The sequence below is a fragment of the Numenius arquata genome, chromosome 2 (assembly GCF_964106895.1).
Source record: "Numenius arquata chromosome 2, bNumArq3.hap1.1, whole genome shotgun sequence".
Taxonomy (NCBI): Eukaryota; Metazoa; Chordata; class Aves; order Charadriiformes; family Scolopacidae; genus Numenius; species Numenius arquata.
The window spans coordinates 78,610,871-78,628,108 of record NC_133577.1 but is presented as its reverse complement, the minus strand read 5'-3'; the positions used below and the strand labels follow the sequence as shown (position 1 = coordinate 78,628,108).

Here is a 17,238-nt window from a genome sequence, read left to right as displayed (position 1 = left end):
CAGGGAGACAGATGAGTAGTCTGTGTTTAATATTAAAGGTATTTTTTCATGCAACCCAACCACATAATTGCTTTCTGTGTTGGAAACATCAGATATTTTGCTGAAAACTGCTACAGTAATCACATTTTAGATGTCCATAATGCCTTTCAGCCAGGGACCTCAAAGCACTTACTAATGTTAATTAATGCACTACAGCCTTACAAAATCCAAGTGTGTTAATAGCCATGAGGAAACTGAGGGACAGGAAACTGAGCTTCTTAAGTCAGAAATAGGGATATTGAGTCCAATTTAAAACTGAAATTCTGAAAATTCTGACATGTAGACCTACATTCTACCCACCTACAATAAGTAAGAACAGACATGTTTTTCTATTTCCCCAGCGTAGAAGTATTTTCATTCTGATAATTACATCACCTCATCCTGGTTTCAGATGAGATATCATAGTCAGATAATTTTATGGAATAAAAATTCAATAACATGACAGTCAATATCTATTTAGAGGGACCTTCGTTTTCTTGCATTTCTAAATCCAGAAAAATATCTGTTCCTGGTGGAGATATTAGAAGAGAATAACTGAAAGAGACCCAGAAAATTATAGGTGTTGCACAATGCTGTGTTCCATCTACAATGAGACAATAATAGCATGGTAAGAACAAAAACAGTGGAAGGAAACACAGATTCCTTGTCACACAGTTTACACAGCCAGATCATTTCAAATTTTCCCCAAAACTGGATGGAACAGACACATTTTTTGTTGAGTCATAAAATCAATACCCTGACTACTTAAATACCCTTGAAACTAGTAATGACATACCAGGATAGTTTTACTATTCCAAATGTATGCAATACCAAAATTACTGGTATTACCAATATTACAATATCAATAATACTTGGCCTATACCATACTGTGAAGCATGCATCTAGCTCAGTCTGGCCCAGTTCATCTCAGCCCCTCTGTTGCATTACTAAACCCCAGCCTGAAGTTGGACTGCACTCCTGCTCTCCAGCTGGAGATACTCCTTCTACCTGGCAAGATGCTGGAGCAGAACAGAGCTCTGTGATGTGGGATAACTGTCGATCGATGTGTTCTCAGGAAGGCAATGAAAAAGAGGTTTGTGCTGGAAAGGAAGATCCTGTGCATGAAGAGAAGTAGAGGAAGATAATGGGTCCCAATACCATCTTGGCATGAAACTCCACCATAGGGTGGAGTCCTCAAGGAAAGTTTATTATTCTTTCCTCCCTAGCAGGATCCGATTAGAGGGGAAGGAAATAGAAGATTAATATTGATCCCAACCCCCACTCTCCAAGAATCAGATGATATATGTAAATAGCATGTCCGTGAAAATCCTCCTGGCCAGTTACCTTGGAAGTAACATGAAGTTAAGCCTGTCTGCTCTGTCTCGCTCTGCTTTGTATAGCTCCGTCCTTTCCTCCACCAGGTGCTCCAGGTTCCGGGAATACAGCTGTAGACGCCGAATGAGGGTATCCATGTAGCTTTCATTGGTCTGGCCATGGTAGTTACTGCAAATAACAGAAATACACAGGAGCAAACAAGAAAAGACTGATGGAAGCACATTGTTGAGAGAGACAAAAAGCAGACAAAAAAGGTGCAACAGAAAACTTCTCCAGTGTTTGACTTCCATGTAGTTAGAATGCAAAGTGCCTCGAGTGCATCATTCTTTTTCTTGCTTGGAGGACTTACGTGTATGAATTGAAAGCCTGTGATTCACACTTGTCACTTGGAGCTGGTAATTCTTAAAGCACCCTTAAATCACCTAGCCCTGCTAATATTGCAAACTCCATATTACCTCCAGTAATCCATCAACATTCATTTGTAAAGAGTAACTGACAAGCTCAAATCCTGAGAGGAAGCTAAAGATAGTAGGTAGAAAATTACATACAATGTTTAGATGGGGACTTCAGCAAGATTAAGACAATTTGGGGCTGCCTGTGTGGAAGACAGAACAATTCCATGGAACAATTAGCAGCCCCTGGGCTAGTTTTGCTCACAAGATCTTGCAGACTCCGGTTTACTAAGTCGTGGAAGCAAAAATATGGTAACATGAGCCACTCATAACCCCTGTTTGTCTGGGCAGCCTGCACTCACCAAAGCAGTCTCAAAGTAGATGGGGCCAGGCTGGCTGCAAGAGTCAGATTTGTATTGCACCCAAGTGGACTTTAAAACCACTCTTACTTTAAGCAAATCTTTATGACGGGGTGCACCATCTCAGACCTCCTATGAGGAGAACACTGTGTTGCATGTGGCAAGAGGAAACCTCTTTGCTTTTGTAGGAGGGAGGCTTAGGAGCAGAACCAGGACGCCCTTCTATTCAGCTGCAGTAGGATTATTCAACTGATACTTTCAGTTATGCATAGTGCAGTTGGCCTTCTGTTGGTGAGGAGAGCTTTAAAACTGAGGAGCAATTTCCCAAGATAAATGATTAAAAGCTCACTGCTCAGACATCAAATTAATTAATCCAGATCAAACTCTGTAGGAACAATGGAGCATTGGCCAGGTGAAAGGCTTGTATAAGCCCCCAGGGTTTATTCAGGGGGCTAATAAGCTATGGCCCTTATTATCCCACAACTTTATACCAACAAAACCCTGTAATTAATACTTCTGTTGAGTTACAACCCAACACTTGTAGTCAGCTTAATTTGGGACCATCCAAACTCATTTGTGGCACAACTCAGCTCATCCAAACTGTCTAATCATCCTCCAAACATTTATGTGCATTCATTTCCCAAAACTTAGACAACATGAGTCACTATCTGACTTTTGACTAGGGACAGGGGGTGAATTACTTGAATGTTTTAAATCTCTAATTATCCAGCTTGCTACTTTCACAATGTACCAATTTGAGGTATGGTGATCATCTTACCCTCACTAAGCTAATACACGCATAGATGCTCATGTACACACATGTACGTATACGTACACACGTACTCACCTACATTTCTTCCAGAGAATAAAAGAGGATCTAAGTGAAGACACATAGTTTTTCCACTGACTGAATCATAATCACATCAGCTTACATACTTAAATATATGAGCTTTCTAACACTTAGGAGGACTTTGGAGCATCTTAAAAAACAGAGCCCCTGCTGCTCACCTGAATATTTTAGCCAGAGTACTCTCAATTTTCTTAAAGTCAGGCCTTTTCTCTGGATCTTCCTCCCAGCAGCTCTTCACTAGTGTATACACCTTCAAACAAGAATTCAAGGAAAGTCCACCTGAGTAATGGATATAGAAGGATAATGGTGCTAAACAGTACTAGTTCATTAGGGAATTTCCGGTTACTCTTGACTGGCAACATATTGAAATGTGTGACTAACTGTTTTGAATCTATGGTTAGGACACTCATTGCAGGCATCTTAAACTTAACTCTGTGGTGACTATTGACATGATCTCAACTTGAATTTGCAATACACAAATGAAAGGCAAGTAAACGGATCTGGTCTGGCAGTTATTGACATGGAGGTAAATGCTGTGGTAATTATATTTCAAATATCCTGAGTTTGGAATTTTTCAGCAACAGGTGATTCAGCCAAAAAGAATGGGGTACATTGCTGAATATGTGGATGTCTACAATACAGATATTTTCACCTGAGCAAGAAGCCTTAGGGACTATATAATCAGTGGAGAGAGGTATACTTGAGGTGTGATTCATCCCATCTTAAAGATATCTAAAATAGGTCAGAAGAGTAGCACCATATAAGTGTCCATTTCTTTCCAGTGAAATAATTTTTGTAAGCTGTATTTCATTTCACTGGTAACAACTGTAGAATACCTTTTTTTTCCCATGAGGTTAGGGCATTTGGCATAAAACGTGCATAGCTTTCATCCTCTCATGATCATGAGCTCTAGTTTGGCCAGGACTTCCACCCTTTACCCAGAAAATGGCTTAGTTAATTATTAGCTTACTTCCATGTCTCTTTCTCCCACTGTTTCCAAGGACAGGTCTGGTCGAAAAGGCTTCGCTCCTTTGCCACTCTCCACTCTGTAAAGTTTCTCTAACACAGAAAAGAGATGCAAAGTTTTAAACAAAAAAAAAAACATACGAAGGACATTCCTTGTGGATAGCGTCCTATGATGGTACAAGTTACTGTACAAACAGAAGCCTTGACAACAGTTTGCTTATTTTTATGTGCATTTCAGCTTTGGAGCTTTTCTAAATATATGGCACAAGATCAAAATAGGCAGACTTGAAGGCCCCTGAAAGCAAAATGAATAGGAACATGCATGAGTATTTATTGGTCACGGTAGACATGGTTATGGCATCTTCCCAAATGAACGTTAGGCATTATTAGTGTGCCTCTCAGCATGAAGTATAGCTATAGTGAAAAACAATGTGAAAAGCCCATTGCAACTTGATTGAACGGGTAGAGACATACAACTCTCATCAGAGCAGTTCAAATCATCCCACAGATGCTCAGCCTCCTTAAAACTAGGCTATTAACGTGTATGGTTTAAAAGCACTGCATTTGTTAGCTCATTTTTACTCTTATTCATGAAATTGGTTTTATGAAAGTTATTTGGATTCTGAACATAGCAGAATGCAGGCTGTGTTTGCACAACTCAATTTAAGCACAGTAAGTGAGTGCTGAAGCAAAAATATCTCTCTCTGTCCTTCTCCTCCAGACCTCAAGAGTTCCAGAGGGAGGGAGTTAAGAGAAGCAATCTTTAACCTTTGAGGGAGAGAAAGAAAAACTGAAAGGGATCCGTGAACAAGCGTGAAACACATTTATTAATAATGTCTGATTATATTTGGGAAACAGTTTTACTGGAGGAAGCATATAAAGAGATGAGGAAGGTTTGTAATCGTGATGGTACGTGCAAGTCTAAAGCAGCTAAGGATGGCTAAGCATGCTCAGTATACACAATCACCCTAAAAAGATGCAGTAGCTTCCAGCTTTGTGGTACAGAAATTACAGATAAGAGAAGGAGCAGGAGACCTGAGTCTCCCAAATGCTGTGGAGTGTAGAGTCCTCTGTGGGCTAAGAGACAGAACAATCTGTGTAAGTCCCATGCATGCAAGAGGAATGTGTTGGATTTCTGTGCTGTGCACACACCTGGGAGCAGAAGTAACAGCAACTATTAGCAACACTGCAATTAGCCAGTGGCAGACAGTAGTGGAACAAGGGGGCAGCTTGAATTGAGTGTTGGTACATAACAAGATTTCGTAGTCCGGAACAGTGAATGAGGTGTTTCTGCAGAAGAGTGGAGAAACCAGCTGGCCTAACAGCTGTCTTCCAGAGAAGTCATTGAAGATGTCTAGGACCTAGTTATTTCTGTACATTAGAAATCCAGTTCTGGATGCCCATTGTCTTTTGGGGACTTCTTTTTGGGACTTCTTTTCTCTCATAAGTAGCAATATTATTGTATGTTAAGTTGATTGATACGTATTTGCAGGTTAAGAAAATTGGCTCAATGAGTACCTGGAAGTTGAGTTTAGTTTTCCTAAGTTGGTGGACGGAGGCTAGCAACAGTTTTTTTAAATAACTCTTTTAAAATCTGAACATAGTCCTTGCTGCTGCCAATGAAGTCATGGAGAAGTGATTATATCAGTTGTCCTGAAATATCAATATCATGTCTTCTAACTTACAAAGATTTACTTCTGATAGCCTAGCCACTGGAAGGCTTTCTGCAGACTTAAAACCCAAGTAAATCTAAGATGCAACAGGGTCCTTTCTTTGCCCGTTGCCATTGACTCTAATTTGGTATTGTTTCCCCTCTTTGTATCTTGGATATTTGTAAGTTAATGGTCACCCCAAGTTTGAGCTACTCTCTTCCAAGGTTAGATGATGCCACAAACAAAATTCAAAGGTGTTTGAATAAGTATGGTCCAGCCTTTTGCTGCCTCATCTTGGCTAATGAGTGAATCCAGACATTTAAATGAGGAGCCACTGCAGCAATATATAATAGCACTCATTCCTTTCTGTTACATGAAATTTGATGAACTGCTGAAACTAGGCTGAACACATTTACTCAAATTGCATAATCAAAAATCAAGAATAATACCAGAAGCCACTAGATCAGCAATATATATCTCAGACATCTACTAATGCATTTAAGGAAAAAGCTTTGGGGAGAAAATGATCTCCTCACTGAATAGAAAACTTAAAATTTCAACTGAAGTTTACAAAGCAGATTTTTTTTTAAGTTACACTGAGTTCAGACTTACCAAACAGGCTTCAGGCCCAGTAAACTTAGTGCTGTCTTACTAAACATGTTGATATGTGTGGCCTCTCCAGCAACAGCACCTAGAGGTGCTAAAAATTCTTTCAAGTTGGGTAGATTAACCTAAAGCTATTTGAAAGGAACATTCTTTCTAAAATGACAAAATGCAGTATTAAGAAACAGGTCAAAGTTAAAACAAGGAACCAGATTGTGACTATGACAACCGGGGTCAAATATGGAGCAGGGAGGATGCCACCACATCTCAGAAGAGCCCAGAAACACTGTGTCTAGGGCTAACTTAATAACTGTTAATGCAACACAAAGACTGTAACTGCTGAACAAACAGTTAAAAGAATATATTTTGCTATGGATTTGCTTTGCAAGTCAAAATAAGCAAGGAAGAGCATTGCTCTTTCCTTTTTCCATCTATTTTGGTGATATTTGTAAAATCCTTGCCTTCATGAGAATTGTGCCTGCCTCCGCCCAAGAAAAAGGAATAGAAAGACTTTTATTTTCTCTACTTCATCTTAAACATGGAGTCCTGAAGAGTTTGCTTGAAGGGGAACGGGCATTTCTAATCTCTTTTAGGACTACTTCTATATTTAAAAGTTGGTGATGTGAAATACTGTGTTTCCCCAAGTATGAACATAGGTTTGCAATAATGTAGGATGATGAACATGTCCCAGAAGTTATTCTCAAATGTAGCTCAGGAAAAGAGCTATTAGGCTGTCCAGCTACTCCTCTAGATCTTTTAACAAATGCGAGGCGGATCTATCAGAATGACTCAGAGGTAAAGGCAATGTCTATACTTGTTGTTGGTAACTGTCACTAGGAAAATCCCAAACCCACACATGCTTTTATGTCAGTTCTAATATATAATAATGCCTGCATTCTGGGAACTGGGACTGACTGGGCTGTTAGCCAGTCAAAAACAATGTCACAAAATGTACAAAATGGAGTTTAATGGATGCACTACAGGAAGAGGTGCTTTTTCTGACAGAAGTTAAATGACTAAAGTTATTTTTGATAGGCATGAATAAAGTCTGAATTGCCAGTTTTTAAATGCCAACTGTTCTTGTGTCATGCTGCTGAGTTTTTGTTGTTCTGTGTTGACATTGCTGATTTACAATGCCTAATATGAGTGAATTATTATATGTTATGCCCAATTCATAATAGAAAAACCTCTGTGGCCTTTAAATGTCACAGTAAGTCTGGACAACATTGTATAATGTTAACTTCTGTAATGCTGTCACCAAGGTGAGGAGGGAGGGGAAAGGGCAAGAAAACTCAGTGCAAACTTTATTTACAGAAAGAATAAGGACATTTGGCCCCCAGAGTGAGATCCTTCAAACAGGCTCTTCATTCATCACACAGTGAAAGAAGCAGCAGTTCAAGCTGCTATCAGAGACAGTGCCTTTCACAAAACATGGAGAATGGGCCAGTTACAGCTACACCATCCCCAGAAAGCTGCAATGGAGGAGAAATTTATGGATTTACCTCTGTTGTCCCGGCAGTGCCCAGTGTAGAAGGTCTCCTTGCGTAGGATGATTTCTTGGGCAATGATCCCGTAGCTGTACACATCACCCTTCTGAGATACATTAGCGTCACGGAGATGCTCAGGAGCTGTCCACAGGTCTGAAGATTCAGATGACAACAGGGGACAGTGGGAAAGGAAAAGGGAGAGGAGTCATTGAAAATGGATGATCCTTCTCAGAGCATCCATTGGCTATAGTGATATTTCCTTTTACTCTTTCTACATCAAACCCAGAGCCCACTGGTACTGTTTATTCCCTATTTTAACATTTTTCTTGAGAAGCTGACATTAATACAGGTTAGATAAACCTCTGATGTGGTAGTTTTCAATTGTCTGAGATTTGCTGACCATATTATTTTCCAGTGTTGATGCAAACCCTCACACCTCCAGAAAAGTTATGGTTATTGGCAGTGGACTTGCTTTTCTTAGCTACCTTGATGGTCTTCTTAGAAATAGCCTGTGCATCTGTGTAAGACCAAGGAATGACAGTGCCATAAAAAAAAAAAAGAGCTGAGCCATAAATTATTGAGGTACATACGTGGAGTTTGTTATACATGATGTCAGATGAGAAGACTTAATATTTCCCAGCAGCCTTGATATCATGAATCTATTGAAATAATTCTCAAGTGCTTTTGAGCCTGACATAATATTACCTGCCCATAACCACTTTCTTTCTACAGAAATTATCAATCTGTATTTCTAGTCCAACAAGCACCATTGTACCTCAAGACCAGAATGCTGCCATGGTATGACAGTTTGTTATGACATGCTGGCGATTTATCATAAGAGTGACCTGAACACAGTGACCCTGAAGACAATGATATGCTATCAGGCTGCAACATCCAGCCACAATGAAACTATAGAAGTCTTGTGAAACAGTAAGTTTTCTTCACGGAAAAAAATCTATTAGTCAGAAATTTTGAGGCTGCTTGTGAAAACATTTATCTTATGAGCAAAGAAAGAAGATAAATGCATCACAATGTAATAATAATGTAAATTTAAATATGAAAATTGTAAAATGAAGAATGAATAGACCATCTACATTCAGTGCACTGTTCTTACTTTTTTTAAGGTTCTCATTGTTACTTTTGAGCATATTTGTGTCTGAATGTAAAAATTTTCTCTCAACTCAGTTGCAACCACAGTTTCTTCTCAGATCATATACGACAGCTATGGCACAGTGCTGTGCTTATTGTACCCCAAGCTCTGCTATACAGATTCAGATGACATCATTTCAGATGGGCTCATCTCTTCACTAAAGATCAAGTTAGAAGATGAGTAGCAAGGAATGCTCTATTTTACAGAAATGTCCTATGAATATGAGATGACTAGAGAATGTAAAGAAAAGCTGTTAAAATTATTCAAATCTGATCCAACACATAGTTTTTGCATTCCTACCTAAGGAATGAAATACATTAAGGTTATCATAGCCTATCATTACAGATTTTTTTAAGGATGATCAGTCGCAAGTGTTAATGTTTAAATTAAATCACAGAACACTGTGGTAGCGTGCATCTAATCTCTGACAAGATCATGTGGTGCTTAACTCCTTTTTTTCTTCACACAAGTTCAGCATTACTGCTGAAGAGAGCTGTTTGCATGAAGGCGTTGGATGCTGAAAATGTTTCTTGCATCTCAGTCACATGTGAAATCTGTTTTCTAAACTATAAGTTGAAAATTTATCTTTCCTTTTCACCTACACTGCCTAATTTCTTTATCTATCTGCTAATAATTATTTTTCGTTGTGTTATTTCAGTTAAGACAATGTTTTCAGATAGCATTTGTATGATGGCTGCTACATGAAACAAAATCACATTATATGTTTTGTACTCTGTACAAGATGCAGTTCGGCCCTACTGGACTATGAATATAAGAAAGTTCCAGTGGGTTGGAAACCATGAAGGAGTGTCCAATTTGGTTCTGTTTTTACCTTTCCTTGGAGGCAGAATTGAATTACAGCCAAAATCAGTGATCTTCACTACCATGCGATTGTCTACTACACAGTTTGTGGATTTGAGTCGACCGTGGACTTCAGTTTTGCTTGAGTGCAGGTAAGACATCCCCTGTGGTTGATAATAAAAGAAGAAGAAAGCAAGACTGCATGTGAGACACTCAGCTGTTACCAGACTCAACAAGAATGCGACCTATTGGCGTAATATATGCCCAAGCAATTAAATGGCCTTCTTCAGCAATGGATATGCATAAATCACAATTCCCTGTCATGGAGAGAAACAAATACTATTTTACAGAGGAGACTTTCCAAGATGGCAGGAACAGTCCATGTTAAGAAATGAGGGCATGGCTCATTAGAAGGATCATGTCATGGAAGACCATCCTTCCTCTTAGTTAACAAAAATCTGACATAGCATCTTGGGTTTTTGATAAGATTATAACATAACTAAGTAATTAGGAAAATTTATTTCCTCCCACAGAAGTTCTGATTTCACTTGCAATAAATGCCTTTTTGGTACATATTTGTTGGAATGTCACACAAAAAAAAGTGCTTCCAACTACATATTCATCCAATGGACACCACAGGTGTGAGAGGAATTGCTCTTTCTGTCTGGATCATCTTTGAAGATTACCATACACCAGAGACTTCATTCAGAAACATTGCAGCAGATCCTCTTCTGCAAAGCAGGGGGTCAATGCACAGAGTGTTAGATGACACACTAAGGCTTATATAAGGCAGGGGCTCAGGTTAGACAATCATAAAGGTCTCTTTTGACCTGACTGGTTATGATTTTCTCTGTATTAGTCAATACATGTCAGCTATCCCTGAGCTAAACTCGGAAGTGAGCACCATGAGAACTGTTTCACCTATATTTCCTGAGATTGAGACTCTTGACTCACAACACACACAAGGTATATAAAGGTGTGCAGTTTCCACCTTTTTATTCGTCACCTCTGAATTCATCTCATTTAGTCTAAGACACTAGACTATGGCATCATACATGAGAAGGGGCTAGCACTGAGGCAAAGCAAGAAAAGAACATGGGTAAGTGGGCGTAAACTGAAGAAGGGAGTAGGTATGCTAATTTGCACCCTCTTGCTATTATTTATTCTGTTTCCTCTCTCTCTTCTGAACTACTTAAGCCCACACCTACTTATAGCCTACTGCTGGTTGTTTTGCTTCCTGTAGTCCTCTTTTCTGTAGCTCAGTATATGAAGCACAATCTATACTCTTTGGAAGCCAGAGCAGGTAAGTCATATCTATTTAGTTTCTTCTCTGAATACAATAACTGGGAGACAGACTTTAATCAGGGTTACATAGCTCATGTGGTCATGAAGACACTGTTTGACATGCTGGCTTTTCTCGCCTTTGGTACCCATATGTGGGAATATACTAGCAAATGCTGCAAGAGATCACGGAGACATGGGCTGAGGTTTGGGCACAGTAAATGTATGTATGAGACACAAGCAGCCTGCAAGAGATGCAATCCCTGAAGAATGTTGTTGGACTGGTTATCCTGGACCTATCTGGACCATGCCAAAATTTACAGAGACTATGCATGCTATATCCAAGGAACATATTTCTTGATTAAGCAGCTTTTATCGTGCAGCCCTGATGACACTCTCCAGGATGTTTTGCCTGCTTTTAGTCATATTTTCTCCAGCTGCACCTTCTTCCAGCACCTGCTTTCATCAGCCAGGAAATATACCCATTGCTACTGCAGAATTCCTAATTGGTTTCAGCATCAAATGGCAAGCAAAAGTAATTTGACTTCCTTATACCAGAGCTTTCCTGTTAACAATTTCTGGAGGCACAAGTCTTAAAGATGTGCCTGATAAATTTTTCCTCTTTCCTTCCAACTATCCTATGCACATACCCGAAAACAGAGAACCTATTAAGAACTCACAATATGATTTTCAAAATTTATAATGGCTTTCAGTGCTATGCTCCTAAATCCCCAAGGCATTCTTGTAACCTGTGCTCTGAAACTCTGAAGCCTTAGTTCTGACCGAGAACCTTTTCCTGACACAGTGTAAGAATATTACAGTCCCTTGCACAATATCCTGCAGCAGCCCCTTATTTAATGAATTGTGTTGCAATGACAGTGTATGCACTAATAACTGCAAGGCTTGATTACTGCAATTCCTTCTTAGCAGACCTTTCATCAGAGCTCGTCGGTCATATGTAGCCAAATCCATGTAGCTATAGGTGGTGCCATCAGACTTAAAGACAGCAAAGGCAGAAAAGAAAACAAAAAAAATGGGGAAAAAAAGAGTAAATGGAGCAGGTTTAGGGAACCCTCTTTGCCTACCCCACCTCCACTAGTGGACTAGAGGATGCTCTAGGAACTGCCACTGCTTGTCTAGTTGTACCAGTGAATAGAAAGGATACAACTTCCTTTGTTCAGAAACACTGATGCAGCAGCTTCCATGCCAAATGAAGAGTAGGTGAAGTGTGAGGACTACTCTTTTTTCCATTTGGGCAATGGAAAAAAACAAAGTGTAGGGAAGTGGTGGGTGGAGAGAGAGGAGCATATCAAAAGGAAGGGAAAGGAACTGCAGGAGATGGTCATAGGGATTTTAACAGCCTGGAGAGCTGGGGCTGAGCCTGAAAAGGGCAGATGCTCAGATAAGAGAAAATGGAGCTGAAGGGCAATGAAGTGGCTTATGTAAAGCAAGAAGCCATTCAAGTAAAAATAAGACCGGGTGCCTGGAGGCTGGGAAGCTGGGATTTGGGAAAAGTGATACAAGATGTTCATGGAAATATCTAGGTCCCAGAGGCTCCACAGCAGCATCAGGTCAAGGAATAGGAGAGGCTGGCAGATAGCCTAAATGACAGTAAGTTTCCTGATATTCCTAGGTACATACAAGTTTTCAGAAAGATTTTGTGAACCATCTCTAATACAGCTAATAATGCTCAGGAGTCATTCCACAGAACAGATGTGATGTGCCGACCATCAGGCTCCATGTCCCATACCCCATTACCAATACTGCAGTGAACAACTGGTTGTGAAGTCCCGGTCCCCTTGAAGTCACTGGGCATTTGGCCACTCCCTTCAGAGGGATTGGGATTTCTCTCTCCTTGTAAACAGAGCCAGTACTAATCCCTATTTTCTTAGGAAACATCTGAAGGTGAACTGCAAAGGGTTAAAAAATACCATGGGTTTTTTATATGCTAAAAGGACGAAGGGAAACTCTACTGCTGCTATTTAAAATTAAACTTGATGCTGAATGTTAACTGAACTTGAAAGTCATTAACAAGGCCAACAACCTGTGACAATTTGGATTAAGGGGTCTTTATTAAAGAGCACGATTTTCAATATCTCTGTAGAACAGACACAGTGGAGTCATTCATCATGGAGACCAAATCTGAACTGATGCACATAGGGAAATGGGAGGACTGTCCAACTGCAAACCAGCAATAGGAAGAGGAGAGCAGTTGAGCACTAGCAAAAAGGCAGAGGTAATTCTCTACATTACCTGCAGAGGTATAATGAACTATAGTACCTGTGAATTACAAAGGTTCCTTAACTACCAGCTGAACAGATACAAGAATAGAATTTCCTTCACTGTTCATATGGAGTCGTCCTACCACAACGACCTAAAATGTAAAGATCTGTTGAAAGCTACTGAAAACCAGTCTTGGTTTCTGTACAGGATTAATTTCTTTCCTCTTGACGTGCTTGAAATGAATAGCTCTAGTTTCCAGTTTCTCACTCACTAGAGTGAGAACATCAGGATGTGAATTAAACAGCTAATTTAGAAAAAGTTTATCCTGTCTCTGGATATAAATTGGAATAATTCCATCATTTTGAAAAAACACAGTTTTCCTTTATATGCCTTACCCACGGCCAGAGAGAAGTGCGTTTTGAACATCTTGTCACTGTGCAGGCCCTTACTGATCAGAGCCACTGGTCAACAGACTGTAACCCTCTGATCTTTGGGTCACATTTCTTTGGGGCATACTTTATTTGTTTATTTATAAATAACCACCTCTGGCTCCCGTTTCCCCCTTCAGTTTGAGAGCCACTTGCTCCTCCTGCCTCATACACCCATCCCCAAAGGAAGAAAGAGCAGAAAGATGTACATCCTCTAGCAAGGAAAGGAGAAGACCCTGGGAGCTGCCCTTCTCCAAAGGATTCATTTTGCAAGACAGGACAGGTTGATTAATATTGCACTGTCAGCAGCCCGCTTACCTTGGCAATATCGTACATGACGGAGATTTTAAATTCCCAGTCCATGAATGTGCCGTCAGGGTAGGAGATTTTATCATTTAAAACATCCTGTGAAGAGAAGAAAAGAGTGATTCTAAACTGCATCAGGGGAAAAGGAGATGAGATATGAGTATCTAAATCACACAGCCTTTCAACCAGCGACTGAAAGAGGTAGCCCTTCATTTTTTATAGGGAGTACATGCACTAGAGCAAGAGTTGACTCAGAAAACAGGGAATATTAAATGTATTTTAGATTTACACAGGTCTAGAAAACTGAGGACTCCAGAAAAGAAGGGTTTGTGTAAATAGAGGTAAATAGTGAATTTGCTTTTAAAGATGAGTCTTTAATAAAGCAAAATAGCAGAAATGGACAAGGTATGCCAGACGAAGGGAAAGGAATTTCTGTGGTTTGTGCTCACAATCCACTTCCTACCAATTTACTCATGGCCTTGTAAGTTCAAAGTAGACTATTCCTTTATCTTAAAGTGCCAGTCATTTACAGTTCTTCCAGCCACTATGACTTCCGTTGCTAAAAGTAAACCTCCATGAGTATGCCAGTTTACAAGAAAATAACTAGAAACAGAACTGTTATTTTGCTGCCTTGCTGTGAGCTTGTTCCGGAGACCACTGCTACTGGGGAGAGTCTGTGAACTCGGAAGCAGAGACAATGTGTACCTGCAGAAGAGCTGACGCCAGTGTTACTTCATGATTAGCACTGAAATCATATTGGTAGTAATAAACCCTAAGTCTTTCCATAGTTCTTGCCAGGCATCAGTTTACCATTTCTTTTTATAAACAGAAATGAAGGACTGTTGTCCCTTACAGCACAGGATTTGCCATATTCCAGCTTCATACTGTTTGTCCCTTATTAATATGGAATATATTCTTTTCTCTATCATTTCACAGTCTGGGGGCAGTGTGGGGTCCACAAGGGCATCAGCAGAGAAACCAGCTACAGCTTGGAAAATAAAGAGAAAGTTATATCCTATATGCTCCCAAAAGGGGGCACAATACAAATGCTGGCTGTTGCAGTTGCCTGGGCTGAGCTCTGCCTGCACTCTTCCTTGCTTGCACCTCACCTCATCCTCTGGCTGCTGGGAACCATCACACTGATGGCAGCTGCAGCAGTGCCTGGAGAAGGCTGGAGAGAAACAATCAAGGGGGAGGGAACTCCAAGTCAGAAACCTGGCACCGCTTGCTCAGGCCATGGCTGCTGCATGAGGGCCAGAGACAGAAATGGGAATTTTTTTTTCTTACTTTGAAATTTGATAATTTGAGGGTGGAAGGAGACCTGCAAAATTCTTTACCCGCAGAGAACCTCTTTCGCAGTACTCAATCACCCCAAAGATCATGGTGTCTATCTTCACAGTGCCATAGAACTTGGTCAGGTTGTAATAATCAATCTGTAGGAGCTAGAGCAGAAACATTGCATCTATTTTTAAAAGCAATCATTGAAAATACAGAAACACTGGTCAAGGATACTTGTGTGGCATAGCTGTTTATCTCAGGCCCTGATAAGATACATGGATTTCCTTTAAACCAGTGTGTACTAAGGCATTGAGTTAAGTACTTGAAGACATTTGTCATTCCCGAGCCTTCTGGATTAGGGAGATAAGAGTGGCTGCTGTTGGATACTGACTGCAAGTTAATTCCAGAGCCCACTATAGTCTCCATTATTGCCTCCCTACTCAAATCTTCCAGTTGACCAGAATAGCCATTATGAGTGACAGAATGGTGTGAATCAGTCAGTAAATGAAGAAATAATAAAAACTTAATGATACTGCATGATATTATGGACTTTGCCCATTTATATGAACAACTGTAGTTTACTTTGAGGTATTTTTAGAGCTTATTAAATTCACAGTATAGCTGTGTTGTGTAAAAAGGAAAACCATTCAAAAAAGATGCAGTACTGCAGCCAGATTAATCTCCCATGTTGGAAGAGTCTATGCACAAGTCAGCAGAGAGCTGCTTGTATTAAAGAGCTGCACTTGGCATTCAATAATAAGATTTAACTACAACATTCCGCTACTAATGAGCATGATATGAGCAAAAGGAGTGCATTGCCTTTTAGCATCAGCTATAAAAATGTATTTAGCAAGGCTGTATGACAGAGCATGAATTACTTCATTCATCCTCAGCTTCACTGGCATACAGTTCAGACTCTGAGCTGGTGATGAGCTCACACACACAATGAGAAAGTTCATCAAGCAATATCCTTTGAGGAACTCATTACCCATCCACCTCACAAACATGCACAAGCATATGGGTGTTGGAGTTGACAGTGGAAAGCAATGACTTCACTCGTAGGCTCCATCCCACCCTGCAGCGTCCACTTGCTACATGCAACAGTTACCTTGTTCAGTTCTATTTTTTGCTTCTCTGAGAAATTACCATCACTGTTTTTGAGATCCTTTAGGATCACCACCTGAAAAAAAAAAAATAACAGTGGGAAAAAAATCATAGCTTCAGCACAATAGCATTTCATCTTTCTTTTCCAAGAAATGTCCATATAAAGAAATACTTAGAATCATAGAATGGTTAGAGTTGGAAGGGACCTTAAAGATCATCGAGTTCCAACCCCCCCTACCATGGGCAGGGACACCTCCACTAGAGCAGGTTGCTCTTCAACTTCAACTTCAGAAACACCTGTCTACTGCTTCGCTGTTGGAGCTTCAGTTAATCAGCTAATAAGTAATGGAGTTGTATTTCCTTCAAAAGATTTGCCAGGTAGCTAAGAACTATTTAAAACTGTCAACAATACAAATTTTAACTCAACATATCTCAGTCAGGCCGATAGCTCTACTGAGTACAAGAATTGCCATCTAAATGGCCTGTCCTCCATTAGTCTGTTAATCTCCTCAGTACGAAAATGCATCAGATTTCTGGTCCCCCTGTTTCTGCACCTGCACTTCTGGACTGGGCTAGGGCTTCAGGGAGTCTAATATGTTGCCTCCCATCAGTAAGCAAAATGCAAAGAACCTGATAGGGAATAGATGGTTTATTCCTTCCATAAGATTAAGCCATTTGCAAGGTCAGGAGAGGTGGAATTATCTCTGGAGAGGAATGACCTCCCCCCAGAAAGAGCCCTCCTAAGCCCAGGAAGGGAGCATGGATGCTACAGCCAGGTTACCTTCTTATCATATTTGCCTTGGCGCAGTCTCTGGGTGGTGTCACGTCTCTTATCTTCATCGATCTGAGAACAAAGAAGAATAATTAACTTGAAATTATCACCTACTCGCCACTTGGCTGGTCCAGAGAGATAAGTAATGTCAGTATGTGCCTCACAGAGAAGCATAAGCCTCTCTCTTTGGGGAGTGCCAGTACATGCCATGGAAAATGTGGTACATCCATGCC

General features: G+C 40.2%; 1 protein-coding gene across 1 annotated transcript in view; it reads right to left on the bottom strand.

Annotated features, from left to right (window-relative positions):
- GUCY2C (guanylate cyclase 2C) overlaps positions 1 to 17,238 on the bottom strand; it is a 45,211-nt gene that overhangs the window by 5,349 nt on the left and 22,624 nt on the right. The window contains exons 13-21 of the mRNA XM_074168127.1: positions 17,015 to 17,077; positions 16,238 to 16,309; positions 15,189 to 15,293; positions 13,864 to 13,950; positions 9,645 to 9,777; positions 7,678 to 7,815; positions 3,925 to 4,013; positions 3,113 to 3,204; positions 1,363 to 1,521 (exon numbers count right to left, since the gene is read on the bottom strand). Of these exons, the coding sequence (XP_074024228.1) occupies positions 1,363 to 1,521; positions 3,113 to 3,204; positions 3,925 to 4,013; positions 7,678 to 7,815; positions 9,645 to 9,777; positions 13,864 to 13,950; positions 15,189 to 15,293; positions 16,238 to 16,309; positions 17,015 to 17,077 (938 nt within the window). The remainder of the gene's footprint in view (positions 1 to 1,362; positions 1,522 to 3,112; positions 3,205 to 3,924; positions 4,014 to 7,677; positions 7,816 to 9,644; positions 9,778 to 13,863; positions 13,951 to 15,188; positions 15,294 to 16,237; positions 16,310 to 17,014; positions 17,078 to 17,238) is intronic.